Source organism: Xiphophorus couchianus, chromosome 17 (genome assembly GCF_001444195.1).
Source record: "Xiphophorus couchianus chromosome 17, X_couchianus-1.0, whole genome shotgun sequence".
NCBI lineage: Eukaryota > Metazoa > Chordata > Actinopteri > Cyprinodontiformes > Poeciliidae > Xiphophorus > Xiphophorus couchianus.
Window position 1 is genome coordinate 8,691,891 of NC_040244.1, and position 24,127 is coordinate 8,716,017.

At 41.2% G+C, this 24,127-nt stretch overlaps 1 protein-coding gene across 6 annotated transcripts in view; it reads left to right on the forward strand.

The window, feature by feature from the left end:
* The window catches only part of syt1a (synaptotagmin Ia), a 162,522-nt gene that overhangs the window by 114,746 nt on the left and 23,649 nt on the right, over nucleotides 1-24,127 (forward strand). For 5 of the 6 annotated variants that reach the window (XM_028043653.1, XM_028043651.1, XM_028043649.1 and 2 more), the window contains 3 exons: nucleotides 407-610; nucleotides 11,002-11,174; nucleotides 20,944-21,069. In XM_028043653.1, coding sequence (XP_027899454.1) covers nucleotides 436-610; nucleotides 11,002-11,174; nucleotides 20,944-21,069 — 474 coding nt within the window. In that variant the 5' untranslated portion in view covers nucleotides 407-435. The remainder of the gene's footprint in view (nucleotides 1-406; nucleotides 611-11,001; nucleotides 11,175-20,943; nucleotides 21,070-24,127) is intronic. The other variant, XM_028043654.1, reaches the window with a different exon arrangement.

A 24,127-nucleotide genomic window follows, 5' to 3' on the forward strand; every position in this document is an offset into this window, starting at 1 on the left:
TCTGTTTCCTCTGCAACCAGACCTTAAAATAAAGTAAATACACCTGGTGTGTGTGAAGAGCTTTGTGTTGTGCACTGCAGCATATGTCACTACTGGGAGCGCAGGATCATAGTTAAACCAGATGTAGAGTTGCACTTCATCATCATTTTATTGCTACCTTGTGATCTTAATATTACATTTTGACATTGAGTGAGGATTTTTATTCTGATTTTAGAGCTGGCCAGTTTTCTGTGGACTCCAGCTGATGTTTACTAAGGCTGAGCCTACAGCTGCTCACACATTCTCCGTCAGCTCCGTCCTCTGATGAGGCAGGCTCCCTGCCTCCGACATGCATCTGTCACAGAGACTGAGGAACTGAAAGAATCCAATCTCATCTATCCGAACTGTATTTATTTTCCTTCTGCAGCTACTGCCTGGCTGCCCAGCATTGCCACCATGAATGAGAGTCGAAGGGAAGCGCTGGCGGCTGCGGCCCCTTCGCTCACCACTGCCTCCTCCTCAACAGCTGGCTCCAACACCACCAGCATGGCCGGACCGGGCACAGGGGAGAAGGATGAAGCCTTCTCCAAGCTGAAGAACAAGTTCATGAATGAGCTGAACAAAATCCCATGTGAGTTTTTTTTTCTTTATTAACTCATGCGTGTTTTTTGTTGGGTCTAAGTATTTACGACCACATCAAAAAGATTCCTAAAAACTAAAATCACTTTTGGCAGCAAAAACTACCAGAACTGAGTTTTCTGTCTGACTTTATCAGACTATCACAGTACTTCCTAAGCCTCACACTGGCCTGCTTCAGCACACCTGATTTCAATTAATATGCCTTTATTGAACTTCCATCATGTGATCATGTTTTTTACTAAATGAGAGTGGGAAATCCCTTGTATTTTTCCACATTAGAACTTAGAATTTAAGCAGCTAGTTACCATATAACTGTATGGGCTGATTTGCAAACCTCTCTGCTTTCTTTGCTTAAATCTACTAATGAATAAAGCAGATGTTTTAAAGCAGTATCTTTACTAACATTCAGTCGTACCTACGACTCTCCGAGACAGATTTTCTCCAGGGTCTGTGATTCAAACAGCAAATCATTGAGAATCTTGTAAGAATTTCTCTTCATTCTCCACAGAAACCAAGTTTCTGAAAAGAGTGTGAGTCACTGACTCTGCTTTCAAATGGTTTCACAGATGCAAAATGTGTGTAATTTGACTCCTTGTGATTTTAAAGCTGTTTATCTGAAACCTTTCAATGTGATCCTGATTGTATACCCCATGAGTCAGGGATGATTCAGCCATAGATGCGCGTTACTTTTTGTAGCTCAAAAAGCAGTCAAGGTCTGACTTGACCTTTGATGAAAACGTCAAACAATCGAACTGAAAAATCATCAACTTCTCATCTTCTGTTCGGCTGTTTCTGAGGAAACAATAGAAGAAAAAAAAGCTTTCTTCACTGAATATCTCAGTTTATACTTGATAAAACCATAAAAAGTCATTTTTATTTTTCATGTTTAGTTTAGTGCAAAAGCAGAATAGAAAATCTAACAGTTTTAAAAGGAAATCCAACCCTTCATATTAATTCAGCAATTCTGGAGAAATAAATGTTTTTAAAAATCACTGTTGCAAACTCACTAGCAGGTTTGTTCAAGTGCCTGACTTGCTGTGGGTTGAGGTGGCTGTACGTTGGGGTCAAGATTTTGGTGCAGTGCATCTCAGTGTCTCTGTGTGCCGAAGGGCTGCTGCTTCTGTGCTGAACTACCTCTGTGCTGCACATATGGCTGCTCTGTGGGGGGGGGCATCGTGTCTGTCTACCTGCTCAGACTTCCTGCCCTTTGCTGCTCTTGGATGCTGAGCGTTGCAGACTTTTTGCCCTTATCGCCGTTCTAACAACTCTGCACGACCAGGTGGCAAATTAGCAGCCAAAACACAATTAAAAACATAAATACAGCTCTAAGTAGAGCTCCTTTAAATCAAGTCTTCTAGTTCATTGTCTAAAAACAAAACAGAATTATAACTCATGATTGTGTTCAAATGAATGCATTCATGTCCTACAATTATTGAAAATTTCCTCTCTGTATGGCCCTACCTCGTCAAAATTACTGGAGAAAAGTCAGGGTTAAGAGAATTTCTTAGCAGAAGGGTTGAATGTATTTTTCTAGCTTGTATGTATTTTTTTATTCTTTGTGTAAACTAGAGTAAAGGCTGAATGTTCTTATTTTTCACTGTGAGACTTCTGTAATGTAAAATGCTGTTATTTTAAAGCTTTGTACATATTTTCTTTACATCAAGAACATCTTTCTTAAATCAAAACTTCTGCACTTTTATGATCAAATCTCCTGACAAAACACATCCTCATCTGTGCATGAGTGTGTGACGTTCTTTGCCTATCAGTACAAATCTCTCCACGGAGGTCTGAAGGTTTTGTTTTCATCAGTATCCTAAATTATAATTGTATATAACAACAGGTTTGTGTGTAAGTAATATCATCTCACAAAATGACTTCTTTTTTTCCCCCAATGCCACAAAAGTCACCATTGCAGAGTTTCATACACAGGAATGTTTATCCATGCTAGGAAGTAATTTAGCTTAAATAAAATCCATTATTTATATTGAAAAACCTCTCATGGCTGCAGCTGAAGAGCTTTAGCTGTGTGCATTCATTTAAAATAGAAACATGTTTGAATATCTTTGAGGATATTTGATTTCAGAGGATTTACAACCAAGACCTGACGAGTTTATCTCCCCTCTGGCTTAACAATAAAATTCTATCACAAAAGACAGTCTGCAGAAATCCAACATATGTTTCACGTCCCTTTTGGTGGCGGGTTGAGTTTTCAATTTATTTTCTTTTCTATCATTTTTTAACTTATCTTTACCACACCTCTGGCAGAAAAGGTTTTCTAAAATCATCCAAAAAAACCTACTGACCATCATGCAGGTTGTCACTGCTGGGTCATACCTATTACTGTTTTCTATCACCTCATCCCCTCTATCAAAAGCAGGGGACTTTGCTCTGCAGTGCTGCCAAGCGGATGATGAATACCCAAAAGACTTGTTTACCTTGTGGAATATCGATGGGGTTTGGGGGAAAGTCATGCAGCAAATTTAACAAGAAAATGTGAAGAGGTGAAGCTGCATGCTCGGCACCGCCTTTCCACCGCAGCTGCAGAAGATCTTCTTTCAGGCTTATAACCCAATTTAAGCTCCACAGGCTTTGAATCTGTGGTGGCATGAAGCTGTCACAAAGGCCTAACTCGCTGCTCAATTTCTGTCAGTCATCACGCTTCTGAGCCGGGGATTTTTGTCAGCCCTCACCTCCTGCACAGCAAAAACTAAACCTATATAAATCATGACAAAATTACTTTTTTTCCATTTGACAATTGGTGAGACGCTCCTACTTCTGGCAGAGGTTACAAATATATTCTCTATGAGAGTTTATATCATTAATTTAGAATTTAAAAAAAAAATAATACATTCTAATTTGTGCAGCAACTTCACTGAAGTTGTATGATGTATATTGCTCTGCCTGAAAAACAGAACAGATTAAAAAATTTAATAGACAAATTAATGACAGTTATGCATCTGAATTTGCGATGTTTCTTTAAAAAAACAAAGAAACTACATATCCCAGCATTATTTATTTACACTAAATCACTACAAAGATTTGTAAAATAAGAAACAAACAGATCCTTTTCATAAACATGGTCAAATAACAAAATTGAAAATTAGTTGAAAACTTTACTTGTTTCCGCTGTTAAACTTTAGTATCCAGCAACAACTTTCTCTATTATCAATTATTTAATGCTCAGATTGTTTTCTTCTCCATAATTATAAACACTTTGACAGCCAGACCTGAAGTCCAGCTGTAATCACACTAAAACATGCAGTTACTGCTCACTGAAACACAGCAGCTGCTGCTAAGAAAACCAGATTGCTAAACTTCTTATTTCTAAAAATCCATTGCAGATAAGAATTAATCAATAAATGCAAACTGTTTGAGTTATAACTACAAACATACAAACCATTTCTCCAAATAACAGAGAGAGTACTGGAAGAATAAATGGTACATAAAGAGAAAATCTTTCTCCAGTTGAAATATAAAACTATAATCTGTTAGAGGAGAAAAAATATTATCCCGCAGAGCTAAAAAAAAAAAAAAATCCCAGCACAAAGTTGTTTTTGTTTTTGAAAGTGTCTGGACTGATTTTACACTGTGACTACTCCCAGTCAACAGACAGCAGGGTTTATTAAAGAGGATTATGGTGGAGGATCAGCAGGACCCGTTGGGTCTTCCTGCCTGCTGGTGGCAGGCCTCATCATCCACTGTCATTTTAGGAACTAATGTAAAGCTCTGAGACCCTCAGGGATTGGTGAAAGCAGGAGTAGCCTAACAATGTTCACATAGTGACCTTTGCACTCTGACTGTATCTCTAAAAATAAATGAAACATGAACACCTCAATTTTCATTTTCAATTAACTTTTTTCAGCTAAACAGGAAATAATACTACTTCATGGTGCTTCCGCTGCAGCTCAATGTTTGGTGTAAACATAAGATTTACAGAGCAAAATCTCATTATCATCTGCTTTCAGCCCTCATTGCTGAGTCTGCTGCTGCTATATTGCCAGCTTAGCCAAACCACACTGGGGTAAAGCCATGGGCAGTGTTGATCTCATAGACATAACAAGATATAATGTGAAGGTTAATTGACCAACAAAGTCCTGTCACACTGAATTAGTGCGCTCTGGAAAGTGGATATAACCCAGATGCAATATAGCACATAAATAAACACACAAATATACCCAGACACTTGTTAATGTGTCCAGCATGAACCTCCCCTTCTGATGTAAAGTGCTCAGTATTACAAGAGAGAGGATGAATAAGAATGTGACTCCTTATGGTGATTACATTGAGACAGAGCATACAGCTCCAATACTGCTTGTAAAAATTACAAAACACATGAAATGACAGATTACAAAATCAGTTGCAAAATATTCACAGTTTTACAAAGAGCATGTGTGAAATCTATTTATCTAATATACTCTTTCACACTGAAATATTCCAAGTAATCAAGTAAATTTGAATGTAAGTAACCCAAGGAATTAAAATGTAATTTATTAAGAGGAAATAATATACACGTAGTAAGTGGATGTTTCCTAAGAAACAAGCTTAGAATGGTTTCAGTCACTGCTCAGTATTTTATGAGTCACTATTTTTTCTCTCAGTCTGAATAAAGTCCTTATAGAATCGCCCACAGCACCTTAAGAGACCAAAAATGTCCCTGAGTGAATTTACAGTAAATACATTTACTGTATTTGAAGGTAATAGTGCTTCGCCTCTGTTCGCTGCTGAACACTGATAACTAACCAGCAAAAACCAAACCCAGTTCTGTTGTCACGGTAACAACCAAGGCTAACTGGCTTTGATGTTGTGAAGCTAACAGTGTCCTCCTCAAATAAACTTCATGTACACAGCTGACATTTAAAAACTTTAATGGCATTACTTAAGTGTAATTCATTTTACTGTAATTTTTAAGAGCAGAAAATAATTTTGCAATTCTTCAACCCTTTAAATATAGCATTTCTTTTGCACTAAGAATATAATGAAAAGTATGAAAAAATGGATATAAAGCTGATTTCTTCTAATTTCTTTATACTTTCCTTTGTAGTAGTCAGACTTTGTTGTAATATTTTAAAGTGATCCTGATCAGTGCATAATTTCTGCAATCTAATTTTTATGTGCTTTAAAATTAAAGCACAAAATTGTTTGGACTTGAAGGTGATAGAAAACTTGTTCAATATGCAGTTATAAATTTTTCCTTTAAGTGATGTCAAAATAGTTGGGTTGTAATCAATATATCAAAACAAAACTCCCACCATAAAGTGCTTTAATCACACAAAGCAACTCATTTCTTTGGAAATGTTCAAGGACAGAAATTAATAAATTTGGTAGCAAACTACATGAATGAAAACAAAATGCGAAGAAACTACAAATTAATTTTTCACATTGACTTATATGAAGACATCTGTAGGTAATTGGAGTTTTCTTCTTTCATCATTTTGAAACCCAAAAAGTGTCTTGAGCCCCAAGGGACAGCAAACTTGGATTCCACCATGCATGTCCAGCCCATCAGAGAAACTCTATTTTCCATGCCACGTCTCCCGGTGGAACAAGAGATAAGCGTCGGGAGTTAGAGTTCAGTGTGCGCTCCCGCTCGCCCCCTTTTTCACTTTCTCGCTCCATTTCTGTCATGAGAAAAGACTCAGACAATGTAGTTAATTAGGGAATGCTTTTATTGCTTTCTGGGACTCAGGTTCCTTTAATTAAGGAACACAGAAGTGCCTTTCACTGGAAGATGTGGGCTTGATGAATAAGAAAAAGCCAGGGAGTTTTTGCATGGATTTCAGTTTAAATTGCATTCCATCAGGCTCTTTGAGCATTGATGAAAGATTCCAGCAGTGACATAAGTATTTATGAGATTCCTGTTAATGAATGCTTTCATTTGGGGGGAAAAATAAAATCACTATTCTACAGTTTCCAAAGAAAGCTGATTGCTTTTTCAAAACGCTTTGCCAACTCAAGACCTGTCAGATCTGTGACACTTTGCTTCAAAGCCTGTCTCCTCCCTTTCACTTGTGTTTGCATTTTGTGACTACAAGATAAAATATGAAAACATATATTCATGCATATAAAATCTAAAGTTTGCCTGCGTTGCTAATGTTTTATCACTGTAATAAGAAGAGAAATATCCCCAGTAGAAATTCCAGTATCAAGAGTATAAATCGGAAATTATGAACAATGCCTGAGCTGCAGTTTGTTCCATATAAAGTTTTAGGAGGCTGATGGCGAACGAGGCCTATCCAGTGTCACCTCCATTACCGTGGCGCTCCGAGGCAAGGCCGGAGCTGTAGATCCTAAAGTTATTTCAGAGCATCACTCACTGTTTTTCCTTGGAGGAGAGTGCTTATTGATTTTGTCAACAGGGAATCGATTTGTCTTCTTTCTCTCTCACCTCAGCAAAAGAACCACAACTGAAGGCTAGTCAGCACAGCCGCAGAGTGAACTGCTGTAATTTAAAAGATTTTCTTTCTGATCTGATGGAAACTTCTGGGGTTTTTACAAGATAGTCTTCAGAGGACTGGAGCTTAACCTGGCTCGTGTTTTCAATTGGCATGTTGAGTTTATGAGGATGTTTGGATTATTTTCTGAGGTATGGATTGTGTCGAGTTTTATATGGGCTTTGTTAGAGTTGATTTATTTCTCTCTAAGGAAATATATCAGCTAAATTCAAGCTATTTTCATTTTCTCTGACTGTTTTATTTATCAGAATGACTATATCCCTTAAAAAATACCAACCAGTTACATTTTTTTAGTAGATATTCGCTTCATATTGTTTTTTGCTTCTCATACAACGTATTATAAAAGTATTCACCTTTTCAGTGTTTCCACATTTTGCCACAATCTAAACATAAACTTATAAGTATATTATTGGGCTTTTAGATAATAAACTGTTTCACTTAACTTTTAATCAGAAAATTGGGGTGTGGATTTATATTTCACAACATTTTACTCTCACAGTGACTAAGACAAATGGAGCAGGAACCCACTGGTCACAGGACAAACCCCTACTTAAAAAAGTAATTACAATCATTGTGATAAAGTTGTCTTTTTTATTTTTGCTTCCTAATTATTTTCTACTTTATGTTGTTCTATCACACATTTTGTGGTGTGAATACCTTCGTTTTTCTAGGCATTTTGATGTTTGTTGGACGACCTTGACTGCTGGAAGAAGCCATCTCGTGATGTCTCTTACTATTTTCAACCTCCCGATTTTCCTCCAACCCTCACGTTATTGTGTTGGAGACATGGTGTTCCTATGTGTCAACAGGAAGCAGGAAGCTCAGGCTGACGGCTGACTGCAGCACAGATAGGTGTCACTGTGTTTGCAGCTGGCTGTCATTGTGTTGGTTGAGCTGCGGCTCTGACAGTTCATATGTGACAGGAGGCTGACTGCTGCTTGTCCCAGTTTTTCCAGTCAAGGCCATGAAGGAGGCCAACAGCATATGCTAGAGGGAACAAACAGCGAATCAACCTTTTTCAGAAAAGCAAAGCATTCTGATGACATTGAATGTGTTGTAGTTTTTAAAGATTTAACATAAAAATTTAAATTAAAAAATAATAGTTCAGGTTAATAATGACAAGACATGAATATAAATGAGTAGGTGACGTTAATTTTAAATGTTGGACATAATTATGTCTTTTTATAAAGATATTTAAATATGTATTATGTATATGTAAATAGTATTTTTTATGTTGTGAAATCCAGAAATGCTAAGAAAGGTTTCAGACCAGATTTTAACCTTTGGACGTATTTTTAAGCTGTTTGTGCATTATTTTTTTCAAACATAAGACTTGTCACGGAACGGTGTGGTGAGGAGGTGAGGCAGACGCTTGAGACTAGTGATGTTACGTGATGTGCCGAGGCTTCGAGGCGTGTGTCGAGTAACGGAGGGGGCGTTTCCGTAAAGCGCGTATCGAGGCTTGCTTCATTTAGGGGAGGAGCCGAAAACGATGACGTCCGAAGCCTCGCTGCCCGGCTGTACCACGTGACTGCTTCGGGAAGTGGCTCAGAGTTTGGCGCGGGGTTTGACAGCTTTAGAAACCCCACAGGCTCCATTCAAAATGTGGGTTGTTGTAGGCGAGTTGCGGTCAGTTGAGAGAGTGGATAGAGTTTTGATAGTTTGGATAGCAGAGTTTGGATAGTGGTTATTTAGTTTGAGACAGTTAGTTTGGTGTTTGGAGAGTTTAGGATAGATAGATAGATAGATAGATAGATAGATAGATAGATAGATAGATAGAGATTTAGGAGCGGGAGGACAGGATAGGAGTAGGATGGAGCCGGCGAGAAAGAGGAGGATTTCTCCTATATGGGAACATTTTGATTTGATAAGCCCTAACAAGGTAAGGTGAGCTGAACATTTGCAGATGCATTAGGTTTGCTTATGAGGAACTGTATTTTTCACTGTTTCTTATTTTCTGTAAAGGTGAGGTGTTTATTGTGCTCCAAGGAGTTGGGGTACAATAATAACACCTCATCCATGTAGTGTCAAAAAAGAGAAATCGTTTGAAACCAAAAACTGTGGAGAAATTGTTGTTTCTTAATAAAAATGCATGAAATCATCCAAGTTACACAAGCATTAGCCTATTCACTACCCCCTCCCTAGTTCCACAAGCACTTTCACTGTCCTCTGCCTGATTAAGCCCAGGCCATTTTTCTAGAGTCACAGATAAACTTTATTACACAACATGCCATATCACATGACACTACTATTTTGGGAATAATTACACACAGAGAATACATTCAAACAATATTTTATTATACACATATGTGTATACATAATTTATGTAGACAAATGATTTCGTCCTACACCTTTTGTGAAGTCATTCCCAAGAGCCATAATAGACAAAAATTCAATGCATCACACGTGTTAAGATACAGCTGGCTGTGATTATACACCTGGCCAGTAGGTGGTTTCGTGTGCACATGAAGCATCAAGAAATGAACCCTTTCTCGAACCAGTTGGCTCAAGTGGTTCAATGCCTCATGAGGCTTCATCTCACCATCACTACTTGAGACCCAGGTAGAAATGAAAATGATGATTTTAATGATGAGAATGGCAAACCAAAATCCAAAAGTCCAAAACCCCGGCAGCACTGCTGAGCCGGAAACAGGGGCTCAAGACAGGTAGCAACAGAGCAAACTAGTGGACTGACACAACTGACTGAGGACATAGACACCAAATGAGACGAGGACCCGACAGAGACGCTGGGACACAGGTGACATTAAATACACGGGAGGGTAATCACAGAAACGAGACACACCTGGGAAACAATCAAGGGGAAGACAGGACAACAAAAAGACTCAGGGACACAGAAAACTCTAATTAAATACACAGACAACACAGAACATGACAAGACTAGCAAATGGAAATGTTTTCTCTGATTCACTTTATTGTGATTTACATTGGTTTGTGAAGATTAAGGGGGAAAAAAGACATAGACGATAATTTATTTTCTCATTTGAATAATAATTTGCCTCCTAAACTTAATAATTACTTGTGACACTCATTAGCAGCAACATGTAACATCAAGGCTCTGATAACTTATACTTGTGGAGGAAATTTTATCCACTTTTCTTTGCAGAATTCTTTTAGATCAGCCATGTTGGATTTTTTGTATTTTTTTATTTTTGCTTGTTGATTCCATGTGATTTTTGTCCCGACTTCAATTACTGAGGTGTTTTGCAACTTCCTGGTACTCATCACTGCATTCTTGGAGTAATTTTGGAGAGCTCCTGTTCCATGTTTTCCCCATATTTCTGAAATCCTAAAGGCAGATAAAAACTACATGCATAAACTGCTTTTTGTGTTTAGTCTGGCTGCCTCTCTGTCATTTTAATTAATTAAATTAACATTTAGATGTGACAAAAAAGCAAAAAGGTGATAAGAAAATGAAATCTAGTTCAAAGGTTTTCAGCACTGCACAGAAACCCAGTATATAATAGAGGCTGTGGCAGGTGTCAGGAAGAAAGAAAACCCCATTTAAACCCGTCCAGGTTGAGTGCATCATTGGATTGTCATGGTCACACCTGAATTAATGCCCATCAGACACACCCGCAAAATCACCACCACCTTGACTCCCTGTGCACTCTGTGCTGACGCTGATTGCCATGAAAGTGTCAGCTTGACTCGGAGTCTTTTGTTTAAATGGCAAGTGGAAAATGCCAACATCTGTTACTTCCACTAAATTGGCTGAAGGTGTTCGGTCAGGTTTTCTCCCCGTCGCTTGGAGTCTGCCACTTCTTGATGGGCCCAGGCGAGAGCTAAAGTGAAGATCCACACAATTTCCTGCTTTTATCTCACCTCTTTGTGTGCGTAATCACCACTTTTCAAAAACGTCCCTTCATGTGCAACGTCTAACCCGAGTTCTTTTTTTTTTTTTTTTCCGCAGTGCCGTCATGGGCCATCGTCTCGATTGCCTTTGTGGCCATCATTCTGGCGTTAGCTTGCTGCTTTTGCGTCTGCAAAAAGTGGATTTTCAAAAAGAAAAACAAAAAGAAGGGCAAAGACAAGGGCAAAAATGCCATCAACATGAAGGACGTCATGGATGGGACCAAAACCGAGGTACAAACTTTTTCCGCTTTTATCTCTTATAAACTAACTCTGAATCATTTGAAGAGGCTAAGATTATGCTAAAACTTGTTCATGTGACCACATACAAGACATTGAAGGTATTTCTCTTGAAATGAGTCTTGATATGTTGTTTTTGCTTCTGTTTGGCATTATTTCATGCTTGTTTTCTTTTGCACATGATGACAAAGTTGCACTAGAATAGTGAATTCAATAATCAAATACTTCCACTGCTTTATTTTGTGTGAATTCACTCCTTAATTATTACACCCAAATTAACTTAACAATTCCCTGAATATAGATAAAACATTAAAGTTTTGGTTACTTAGATGACTTGACTTAAATCTCTGTCATCTCCTGCTGTGATTGCTTCTTTTTTGTCATATGTGGACCTGCTCACTTGTTGAAGAGTGTGAGTAGCTGTGTAATGAAGTGGTATCCACCCAGAGAAATGACATTACCGAACTTGAAACAATTTTTTAGCAGTGCAGAAGGGGAAGTTGTGATGTGCAGACAATGAATTATGCCTATATGGCTTCATTAAAGGTGCCATCTTCAGCGGTCCCCAAATGAAAATGTGTTTAATAAGCAGCAACAACACCTCTGCCATCAGCAGTGGCTCAGAGTCACAGGCAGAAAGTAACAAATATGTTTTTGGAAATATCAGTCGACTGAGAACTGTACCACAACTTTAAAATCAATAAACTTATTTCCAGTTTGTCCCTGTAAGTCAGAGTTACTATTCTGCAATTTTTAGATGCAGCCCTGATTTGACACACCTCTGTTAAATAACTAAATTCCCTCATCTGCATGTCATTGAGCTCTGCAGATGACTTGTAAGCAGCCATTCATTTGATTCAGGTGTGTTGCAGGATTTATGCAGCTAAATATTGTAGAATAATACCGCTTCAGGACTGGATTTGAGTACAAAATGATCTCCTGCTGGACATGAAATTACACTTGGTTTAGAAACACATCGGTTCAAAACACATTTCAAGCAAGCTGAGGGCACTAATGGTGTTTCTGCCTTTTTAGTAAGGTTGAAACTGATGGTAGATGTGCAGAAATCTCCAGTTTAAAGAAAGAAATACTATAGATTGTGAGGAAGTGTCTTGATGCAATGGTTGAGTAAAAAGCGTGGAAGTAGTAGCATTGTGATTGCATTGCTCATCGACTGTTTTCCTGATATCCCCGCTGCCCTTCCACAACCAAGAATTCATATTTAAACTGCAATTATTTACAATAAAGAGATGTGAACTGTCTTTTTTTAAAGAGCATATCTCTGCTTCTTCAGAGGCAAGCAGTCATTTCTCATGGTGTGCCAAGACTCTAGTGTGTTAACTCCTGTGTGTGGTTGTTTTAATTTGTGTTTCTTCCTTCTATGTCCTCCTTATCTGTGTTGTGTCTGATGACTGTTCGGGATGGTCACTGGCGGTAGGTTCCCAATTGCTGTTGGATCTTCTTAAGCCTGCTGCTCTGATGTTTGGGTTCTTTTTTTAATAGCCTCTTGACAAGAACTACTGCTCCCATAGAACCAAATATATGTAACTATGCATACTGTACATGTATATCTACTATATATATGTGCCTACAACCTGCATATGCACATATATATGTATGAAAGAGACACTGGGTGCGCATTGATGAGGTTGACCCACACAGACTTTTTTTGTGCCAAGCTGCCAAGGTCTCCAGCCTTTTGAATCATTTATATTTCAAATGAAAGCAAAAGTAAAATGATTGAGTGTCATGTTGAGTCTATGATTCTAGCCCAAATGCAGAACACGACACAGGAGAGCGATATATATAGTAAGTGAATTTATTACAACAGCAATAATTAAATGCACTGAAAATTGCGGGTCTTGTCCAAGGGGGGAGGGAAAGGCTCACGGAGTGGTCGGCACACTATAAAGAACACAGCGAGGAGACGGTGAGTTCACAGGGTGTAGGAGACGGGAGTGATGACAGAAAATTGGAGCAATCTTACTTGTTGAATAGGAGTTTGTAGGTTTGGAGGGATAACTGCCGTGCTCGGGGTCGTTGATTCCGTACGATCCAGGTGGAACAGCGCTTGGCCACAGAGATCCGGAAGGAGGCGAGGGAGTGTTGTCGGGGGGCGGACAGGTAGGTTCAGGCAGGACAGAGACAGAGGAGCGGCACGACTGTCAGTCGGAACCTCCAGGAGGGATCTGCGATTTAGCCGGAGGAGGTGAGTCTGGAAACTCGGGCAACCAGTGGGTAGGTTCCACGGCGTCACGAGGGGAACCCAGGACTTCTCAGGAAAGACACCTGAAGGCAGGAGACAACAAGGAGATTCACTAAGAGATCAAACACCGAGGAGAAAACAGAGACTAGCTCAAGGGGGCTCAGAGGTACCGTTACTGGCTAACACTCAGGCGTCGAAGTGCTGGCAGTCAGCTCCTCTTGTACACCTTGCCTGACGAGCAGATAGATCACAGGTGCGCAGGATGACAACACCCCACTCCAGAGAGAGAGGTGAGCCTGGCGCCATCTGGTGGCTAGATGGTGAAAAGCAGCAAGCCAACTCCCACAAGGAAAACCAAGAACCCCGGAACACGACAGTACCCCCCCCTCAACGGTCGCCACCCGGCGGCCGAGAAGAAGAGGAGGGAAGCGACGAGCGGTAATCCGTGATGAGGGAAGGATCTAGAATGAAAGAGCCAGGGACCCAAGAGCGATCCTCCGGACCGTAGCCCTCCCAATCGACGAGGTATTGCCAACCACGACCTCGTCGACGGGAGTCAACGATCCGGCGGACAGAGTAGGCAGGATGGCCATCTACGTCTCGGGGGGGAGGAGGGAGCTCGGTAGGAGGGCAGAGCGTGCTGGTCTGGACGGGCTTTATCTGAGAAACGTGGAAAGTGGGATGAACTCGGAGGGAGGCTGGCAGACGGAGGCGAACAGCGGAGGGATTAATAACGGATTCGACCTCAAAGGGGCCGACAAAACGGGGAGACAATTTCTTGGACATTGACTTTAACGGAATGTCTCGGGACGATAACCACACCTTCTGGCCGGGAGTGTAGGTGGGAGCCGGAACTCTCTTACGGTCTGCCTGTCGTTTGATTTGTTCGGCTGTGCTGTTAAGGTTGTGAATTGTGGATTTCCAAATGTTCTGGCAGCGACGGATATGGTGGCGGACTGAGGTCACCGAGATGTCACCCTCTTCAGACGGAAGTAGCGGGGGTTGATAACCTATGGAGGCTTCAAAAGGGGACACACCAGTTGCGGCAGAGATAAGGCTATTATGGGCGTACTCGACCCATGGGAGGTACTGACACCAATCTGACGGATTGGAGGAGGTGAAGCAGCGGAGAGTAGTTTCTAAATCCTGATTAAGTCTCTCGGTTTGGCCATTCGTCTGGGGATGGAAACCAGAAGTGAGAGAAGCCTTTGCATGAAGTGCAGTACAGAAATTCTTCCACACCCGGGAAATAAATTGTGGTCCTCGGTCCGATAAGATCTCTAGAGGTATGCCATGCAGGCGGAAAACGTGTTTAATAAGCAACTGGGCCGTTTGGAATGCCGTGGGCAGTTTACGGAGGGGAACAAAGTGGCAGGCTTTAGAAAAACGGTCCACAATTGTTAAGATGGTGGTCATCCCCTTGGAGGGTGGCAATCCTGTGACAAAGTCTAAGGAAATATGAGACCACGGGCGTTTGGGAATAGGTAGCGGCAGTAGGAGGCCAGATGGAGGTCGGTGAGATGCCTTATTACGTGAGCAGATCGTACAGGCTAAGACATACTCCTTAACGTCTTTATGGATTGAAGACCACCAGAATTTACGGTTTACAAGGGCAATGGTACGACTGATACCTGGGTGGCCCGAGAATTTGGAGGCATGAATCCACTGCAGGAAACGGGCACGGACAGAGGTGGGCACGTAAAGCTTAGTAGGTGGGCACGAGTCGGGAGTGGGTTCAGATAGTTGAGCTTGCCTAATAATGTCTTCAATCTCCCAGGTAACCACTGCAACCGTGCAGCTGGGGGGCAGGATAGTGGCGGGAACCTTCTCTGAATCTCCAGATGAGTGAAGTCGGGAAAGGGCATCCGGCTTGATGTTACGAGACCCTGGACGGTAGGAAATGGAGAGGTTAAATCTGGAGAAGAACAGTGACCAACGTGATTGACAGGGGTTAAGTCTCTTAGCCGACTGCAGGTAAGAGAGGTTCTTGTGATCGGTCCAGACCAGCACCGGATGCTCAGCCCCCTCCAACCAATGCCGCCACTCCTCCAGAGCCAACTTGATAGCCAGAAGCTCTCGATCCCCCACGTCATAGTTACGTTCAGGAGGAGATAATCTGCGGGAAAAGAAAGCACAAGGATGAGTCTTGTTGTCTTGGGGGGAGATCTGGGATAACACGGCTCCAACTCCGGTGTCCGAGGCGTCGACCTCAACAATGAACTGTTTGGACGGGTCTGGCTGAATGAGAATGGGAGCATTAGCAAAAAGGGTTTTGAGTTGTGTAAAGGCGGCCTCTGCCTCCGGGGTCCAACTGAATGGAATCTTGGTTGAGGTGAGAGCAGTTAGTGGGAGGGCGGTTTGACTGTAATTACGAATGAATCGGCGATAGAAATTGGCAAAACCCAGGAAGCGCTGGAGTTGTTTACGGGTTTGAGGAGTCGGCCATTCCAATACTGCTCGAATCTTTTCCTCTGTGGGTCTTACCTGTCCGCCCCCAAGTATGAATCCAAGAAACGACACTGACGATTGGTGGAACTCACACTTTTCAGCCTTGATGTATAACTTGTTTTCCAAAAGACGTTGCAGGACCTGGCGAACATGATGCTTGTGATCGTCTAGCGACTTTGAGTAGATCAAAATATCATCCAGATAAACAAACACGAAAACATTTAGAAAATCCCTCAACACGTCATTTACGAGGGCCTGGAAGAAGGCTGGAGCGTTAGACAATCCAAAAGGCATCACCAAGTACTCAAAGTGACCTATTGGTGTCTTAAATGCTGTCTTCCATTCATCTCCCTCTCTAATACGGAGTAAATGGTAAGCATTTCTCAAGTCAAGCTTTGAAAAAACTGTTGCCCCATGAACCGGTTCAAAGGCAGAGGATAACAGAGGAAGGGGATATTTATTCTTAACTGTTATGTTATTTAACCCTCTGTAATCGATGCAGGGCCTAAGGGAACCGTCTTTCTTACCAACAAAAAAGAATCCTGCTCCCAAAGGAGAGGAGGAAGGGCGGATTATGCCGGCTGCCAGAGAGTCTTTAATATATTTCTCCATGGTTTCTCTCTCTGGACGGGAAATGTTGTAAAGACGGCTTGTGGGTAACGGAGCACCGGGTAGGAGATCTATAGCACAATCGTATGGTCGATGTGGGGGTAATGAGAGAGCCTTGGACTTACTAAAGACCGGAGTTAGGTCATGATATTCAGGTGGGATAATTGACTGGTCGGTCGGGTCTGCCTCCTGCGGGTCTGCTGGTGGTGGACCTGGGGGAACAGCTGAGCGGAGACAAGATAAATGACAGGAGGTGGACCAGGATTCTACATGTCTGTCTGTCCAGTTGATTTGAGGGTTATGCTGCTGGAGCCATTTAAAGCCAAGGATGATGGGAGAGTTGGCCATGGGGAAAACAAAAAAGGGGGTGAGTTCGCTATGATTTCCGGAAATAATGAGATGTAGCGGTTTGGTCTGGTGAGTTATTCGGGGTAGGGTGTTCCCATCAATGGCAGCGACTCGAAGAGGGACGGTGAGTGGCTCAGTCTCAATCGACATTTGCTGAACTAAAGTACAATCAATAAGATTTTGTTCACAGCCTGAATCTACAAGAGCGGACAATGGGAAGGATTGATTTTTACAGATCAAAGTGGCAGGTAGTGACAGGCGAGGAGAATCTTTCATTTGCAAGTGGTCCGCCAGCCTCCTCACTTCCACTGGCGGACCTGGGAGTTTGAACGGATTGGGCATTGGGCGAGGAAGTGCCCTGGGGATCCGCAATACAAGCAGAGACGAGAGGAAAAGCGTCTTTGTCGCTCCTCAGGAGTGAGACGTGTCCGACCCATCTGCATGGGCTCAGGATCCTGAGGAGCCTGCGGAGAAGAACTCGCTGGAACAGGTTGAACTCCTCCATGAGTCTTAACTAGCGGTTCTCTATGTCTTCTCTCCCTAGTACGGGACCGGATCCTATTATCGAGGCGAATAGTTAAACTGATCAAATCTTCTAGGGTTTCTGGTTCATCTAGAGTAGCTAGTTCATCTTTTAGATTTTCGTTAAGAGCGTTAAAATAAACGCTCTTCAATGCAGCTGCATTCCAATCAGTTGCTGCAGCTCTTCTTCTAAAATCTATAGCGAAATCTGCTACAGTGCGTTGACCCTGTTTAATTCCCATGAGCTCGCGTGAGTTAAATGATTTATCGGAGTCTTGACTGAAAGTTTGTTGGAACTCTTTCAAAAACTCGTCAAACGAGCAGTTATAATTTGCCGGGGAAGGAAATCGAGCCTGAGCCCAGTCTAAAGCCCGTCCAGATAACAAGGACAAAACATAAGCAATTTTAGAGCCATCTTGAAGGAAACTCTGAGGGGAGTGGTTGAAAATAATAGAACATTGCAATAAGAAACCTTTACATCTGCTCAGGTCCCCAGAAAATCTCTCAGGAAGCGGTGGTCGAACCTCGGAAAACGTGGGCTGGACTGATTGGACCGGAGCTGGAACTGGGGCTGGACTTGGGGAAGGAATCTGAGAAGCGGAAGGTTTGAGATAATTGATTATCTCAGCTAACTGCCGGTTAGTTTCGACTTGTCGTGAGCTAAGCTCTCTTAAAGCTGTTTCATGTGATTGTAACTGGGTGTGTTGATCGGACAACATTCTCCTGATCGCATCTGCTGGGCTTGTTTGCTGGCCTGAGTGTTCTGTCATGTTGAGTCTATGATTCTAGCCCAAATGCAGAACACGACACAGGAGAGCGATATATATAGTAAGTGAATTTATTACAACAGCAATAATTAAATGCACTGAAAATTGCGGGTCTTGTCCAAGGGGGGAGGGAAAGGCTCACGGAGTGGTCGGCACACTATAAAGAACACAGCGAGGAGACGGTGAGTTCACAGGGTGTAGGAGACGGGAGTGATGACAGAAAATTGGAGCAATCTTACTTGTTGAATAGGAGTTTGTAGGTTTGGAGGGATAACTGCCGTGCTCGGGGTCGTTGATTCCGTACGATCCAGGTGGAACAGCGCTTGGCCACAGAGATCCGGAAGGAGGCGAGGGAGTGTTGTCGGGGGGGCGGACAGGTAGGTTCAGGCAGGACAGAGACAGAGGAGCGGCACGACTGTCAGTCGGAACCTCCAGGAGGGATCTGCGATTTAGCCGGAGGAGGTGAGTCTGGAAACTCGGGCAACCAGTGGGTAGGTTCCACGGCGTCACGAGGGGAACCCAGGACTTCTCAGGAAAGACACCTGAAGGCAGGAGACAACAAGGAGATTCACTAAGAGATCAAACACCGAGGAGAAAACAGAGACTAGCTCAAGGGGGCTCAGAGGTACCGTTACTGGCTAACACTCAGGCGTCGAAGTGCTGGCAGTCAGCTCCTCTTGTACACCTTGCCTGACGAGCAGCTAGATCACAGGTGCGCAGGATGACAACACCCCACTCCAGAGAGAGAGGTGAGCCTGGCGCCATCTGGTGGCTAGATGGTGAAAAGCAGCAAGCCAACTCCCACAAGGAAAACCAAGAACCCCGGAACACGACATTGAGAGACATACACGGAGCAGTGCATAATTATGAGGTGAAAGAAAAGAAATTCACATTTTTTAAATATTAAATTGTGAAAAGCATGGTGTGCATTTGTATTCACCCACCTTGATATGCCAAAATTAAACCAAGATTGCCTTTAGATTTAGTAAATAGAGTTCACTTGTGTTTAATTTGGCATGAATCCAGCTACTCTGTAAAGGCCTCTGGGCTTCATTAAAGATTAATATTGAATAAACGACACGAAGAACAACTAGCACAGCAGACAGGTCATGGATGAAATCATAAAGAAGTTGTTTGGTTAGAAAATATCTCACAAGCTGAGTGTCCATTGACCTTAAAACTGCGCAAATTGGAATTACGAAAATAAATTTGCTTATTGGAAACGCGCCAAATTTGAAAAGTTCTTGCACCAGGATGAGGTGGGTTTTTGGAAACACTGCAATTACAACATTTTTATTTTTTCTGCATTTGCAGTATATCAACAAAACTTTGCACACATTTGTAATGGAAACGCAACTACTGAGCCGTGTTTATGTCGTCATTTGAGCATAAGTCTAGCTCTAACATACGGTCCTCAGAGGCAGAGGTTTGACTTCCAGCAGCACAATGGCCCTAAGTACACAGACAGAGCTACAGTGAAATGTAGATCAAGGCATATATTTATGTTTTAGGTTGATGCAGTCAAAGTCCAGCCCAAAATCCAATTGAGAATCTAAGCCATGACATGAAAGTGGACACTAGCTATTCAGCAAAGAATCATGAGGAAAACATTCATGCTACACTTTGTAGATTTTTGCTTCAGGAAACTACAATTCTTTGTACTTCCTCTGCATAATTATGTACTACTTTGTTTCTCACATTTGACTGTACTCGTATTTTGCAGTGCACATTTTGAAGCTGGTTTAGATGTAGCTTAGCATAATTTTTTTTTTCCTGTCAGCTCTGATAAAACTGATCACACCTTTCCCAGAGATTATTTTTTCCTCAATCATTTTACCTGCTGCATTTTTCTCTCTTTGTCTATAATATCAAATTGCTCTAATTGGACAATTTTTCTGCTGAAGGCAGAGACCAATCCCAACAGCAGCTTCCTGATCCAGTCTGTGTTGTTCAGCCTCCTGCTTTCACATGATTAATTTAACTAATAGAAGCAGGCCCCAATGTACAGTACATTACAACCCCCCTTTTTTACCAACACCTTCCACCCACCGCTGGCATGATGCTTCTAGCTACATCGGCGTAGAAGGGGGTTCAGCTTTAGGGCTATGATGACAATGTGACTGTATGTCTGAGGTTGTAACAGACATGGGAATGAGGAATCACTGAAGAGCACTGTTTGTATGACAGAGAATGCTCTGCATGCCAAACGATGAGAGGCACCTCGGAAAGGCAACTCTTGACTCTGAATGACTGAGAACTAGTCTTTGCCTCTTTAATCGCATGTTTTTTTTCTTATGGGGAACTCCCTCTCTCCTACCACCCTACCTCTCCTCCCCCCACCTGTGCCACCACCTGCCACCCTCACCTCAGAAGGCCACGTTCACCTCTCATCCACTGCCACTTCTCACATTCCCAGTTTAGTTTTTTTCTTGCCAAAGACTTAATCTGCCATCAAAGGAAATTATCCTACTGCTATATTTTCTGAAAGCATCTCTCTCTCCATCTTTCTGTCCTCCCTATGTATCTCTCTTTCCTCTCATTGCTCTCATTTCTGGCGCCATTATTTGATCTTTCCGACCCCCAGACTCAAACACTCAGAGACTGACATAAAAGCACCAAAAGGGACCAGGCCTGGGGCTTTAGTGCATCACAGAGCATGTCCTGATGTTAACTGCCATGTTTTAGTGCTTGCTCCCTGTTATCCCCTCCTCGTTTTCCCCCTTTTACAGTTTGAAACAAGTGGGGGCTTTTGCAGGAGTAGGTTTTCGCAGGCAGGACCTGGGTGGGCGGGGGAACGGCTGGCTGGGTGCTAGCGCCCCGCTACAAACAGGCGGCACTGACTCTTGGTGGGTGTCTCCTTCAGGCCTTGAAGGATGAGGAGGATGCGGAGACAGGGCTGACTGAAACGCAGAAAGATCCCGAGCCAAAGGAGGACGAGAAACTGGGCAAATTACAATACTCCCTGGATTACAATTTCACAGAGAATACGGTAAGGATCCGTTCTCCAAATCACTCAGTGTGTGTAGACTTTGCAAAAGACCCTCTTCTCGTAAGTATTGTCACATCTAATTTTAAGGCTGGCTGTTTGACAGTATCACTGTATACCAAGGTTTTAAAAAGCTATAAAAACTTTTAAAAATTTCCGTTACACCATTAATAAAGAAACACAGACTAGTGTTTCTAGTGTATCGATTGGAGCATTGCTCTCCATTACTTGTTGCTTTGCACTGAAAAGGGGCTCCTACACATACTTATGTTCAAAAGACAGACAAATTAAAATGTATAAAATAATTCTGTTTGCAAAAAAAAAAATTGACAGTGGTAGCATAGAAAGAAAATGAGCTCCAGCCATCACTCTCATTAAACTAACACTGTTCTAAAATGACATTTTGAAAGCTATGAGCATCTTATCTGTTAAGGGGTTAGTAGGGTTAACCTAATAACTAATATTATAATAATTAACATAATACCCTCACTAAATAGTTAACTTAAATGAGCTTGTTGTATTCCCAGGTTTACTCTATAAATAGCAAAACAACAAAAAGAACATTCTGCACAATAAAAGCTTGAAAACCTTTATTCTCATCAGGGTTTTTTAATGCAATTGAAAAATTATTCAACTCCTACTATGAAGGAAATTTTATGTAATATGGATACTTTAGGCATAAAATACAAGCTGTTTGTATTTAACAAATCAATTTAAATAGCTACTTGAGGTGGTTTATCTAAATTAAAACACAAAATTTAACTTTAAATGACTATTGCTGTCTCAATGTAGTTTAAGCTTTTCATAATGTGACAGTTATTTGTCAGTAGTATGAATAGTTCCTCTTTTTCTGTTTTAAATATAAACAGTTAGATTGTGCCCTTCATTTTTGTTGCACTGAAAAGTTGGCACGCTGTGTGGAGTCGCATTGAAACCCTGCTTTAAGATCCGTAAAGAATCTAACTCGGCAGAGCATTTTTGCTCTTTTTGAAATACTTTCACTGTAAACCCTTGTCTGGAGTTAATGGTTAACTTTCTATGTTTCCAACTGAAACTTCTAAAAGAGCGACACATTACCCTGCCAGGATTTAGTTTGTGGTTTATCTGTTTCTCTATTTTATTTCTGCCTAATCAAATGTGACCCCTGCAGATATCTGTCGTCTTTACAGTTTTTCCAGTGAGTGAGTTTTGAAAAAGCAGAATAAGGGATTAAATCAACTTCCTTTTACCAGATGTTGTGCGACAGATAATGGAAGCGGTGCATGAACACCCCGTCCCTCGCTGGGATACCTTACTCCCTGTTATAAACAGATATGACAGCTTGTGATTAGGCGTCTGTGCACCAAGCATGCCTTTTGACATGAATTCAAGCCTGATTGTTTAGAGCCTACAAAGACAATTTTCAGTTTGCTTGTTTTTTCAGGTGAAACAATTACAAAATAATCAACTTGAAATAATTTCAAAAACTAGAAAGACACACCCATGTGTTGATTTGTATTGATCGTTCTTAAGTTATTTACTTGTTGAAACAGATTTTTCAGTCACTTTGATGATGAGTGGAAGGTTGGAGGTTGGCCTGTATTTTTGGCACATCACCTTCTCCATATTGTGCTTTTATTATCCATCTTTGGGTTAAAAACTTGATAAGAAGGATGAAATTTCTATTTGAATCAGATCAGATGCAATGGCTGGCAGAACTTTCTTAAGAATAGCAATGGATATGAAGACAGCAGGAGGAGCTTAAATCTTATTACAAATTTTTATTGTTGAGTTTTTTTTCTCAGTGATTTCTCTCAATCCAGATGTGCATCTCAAAAAGGACTTAGTATTTTGTCGCAAACGTCTGACTTTATAATCTCATCAAACTTCAAATACTTTTCTGTGCAAATTGCTGACGTTAAAATGTCAAAGCATATTTTTATCTGTGAAAAATTATAAATTTTGGGGGGATAATTTTACTTCTGACATCAAAGAATCTCCAAGTTTTTTCTTGTAAATATGAGGAAATAGTCTTGAAATATCTGGGGGAAGGGAGTTTGGCACAAATTGTATTTTCTGTGGCCATTCTTTTTCCTTTGATCTAACACATATTACAGTTTTACATGTAATCAAAGCACTAAATGCATTTGTACACCTTGTATGAGAACGATAGAGTTCAGATCTGTAAAATCAGCCCCTCCAATAAACCATGTATGTATATTTTTAAACTATACTACACAGTCCTTTACCTGCACTCTATAATGCAAACAACACCCTCTCCCTGGTCAATATCAATGTTTTACAGCTTCACCTGTGAATTATTTCTGACAGTGATGCTGCTAATTAAATTACACAGTGCACACATCGTAGCTGATCAGTCACCCATACCCTTATTTCTTTCGGAGGAGACAGCCTTTCATAAAAGAGATATTTTATGGACGATATTACATTTCACAGTGCTGATCTGTCTTGTACAGAAAGGCGGTGACAGGTCTCTATGAGGTTCTTGATTACAAAGGTAATGAGCTCCACCATGGCTCTAAAGTGTAATGAATGGATGACAGTTTTCACATTTGTGACACGGACCCCAAAGAAGCTACAGGCTGAGCTCAGTGGAGATCTTGGAAGTTAAGAAACAGGCCAAACAAAAAACTCAGGAAGACACTGGATTAATTTAGATACCTTTTAAAACCTTGATTCCTTCAAGAATAAGGTATGAATATAAAACCTAAACAACTATGCTGTAAAATGTTGCAGTAATAATTTGCTATATGCTCAAATAGTTAAGACATTCCTGAAAAAGTAGCCTTGGAGGTGTCAAATAAGAGTGAGTTATAAATCCTTCTAAAAACTGTCTTTACTCATGAAATGTATTTTTTGTTGTTGTAAAAAAATAAATACCATCAATAATCAAAATGTCACAACTATGCTTCATAGACATGCCGTGCAAGCATACTGTTTTGTCTTTGCTTCACCTTTAAGACCCTCACTTTAAGATCTCCCCGCTAATTGATGTCAGTGTGTTTAATGGGACTGTTGTCTCATGAAGGCCCCAAACTTAGCAAATGTCAAGTCCTTCCGA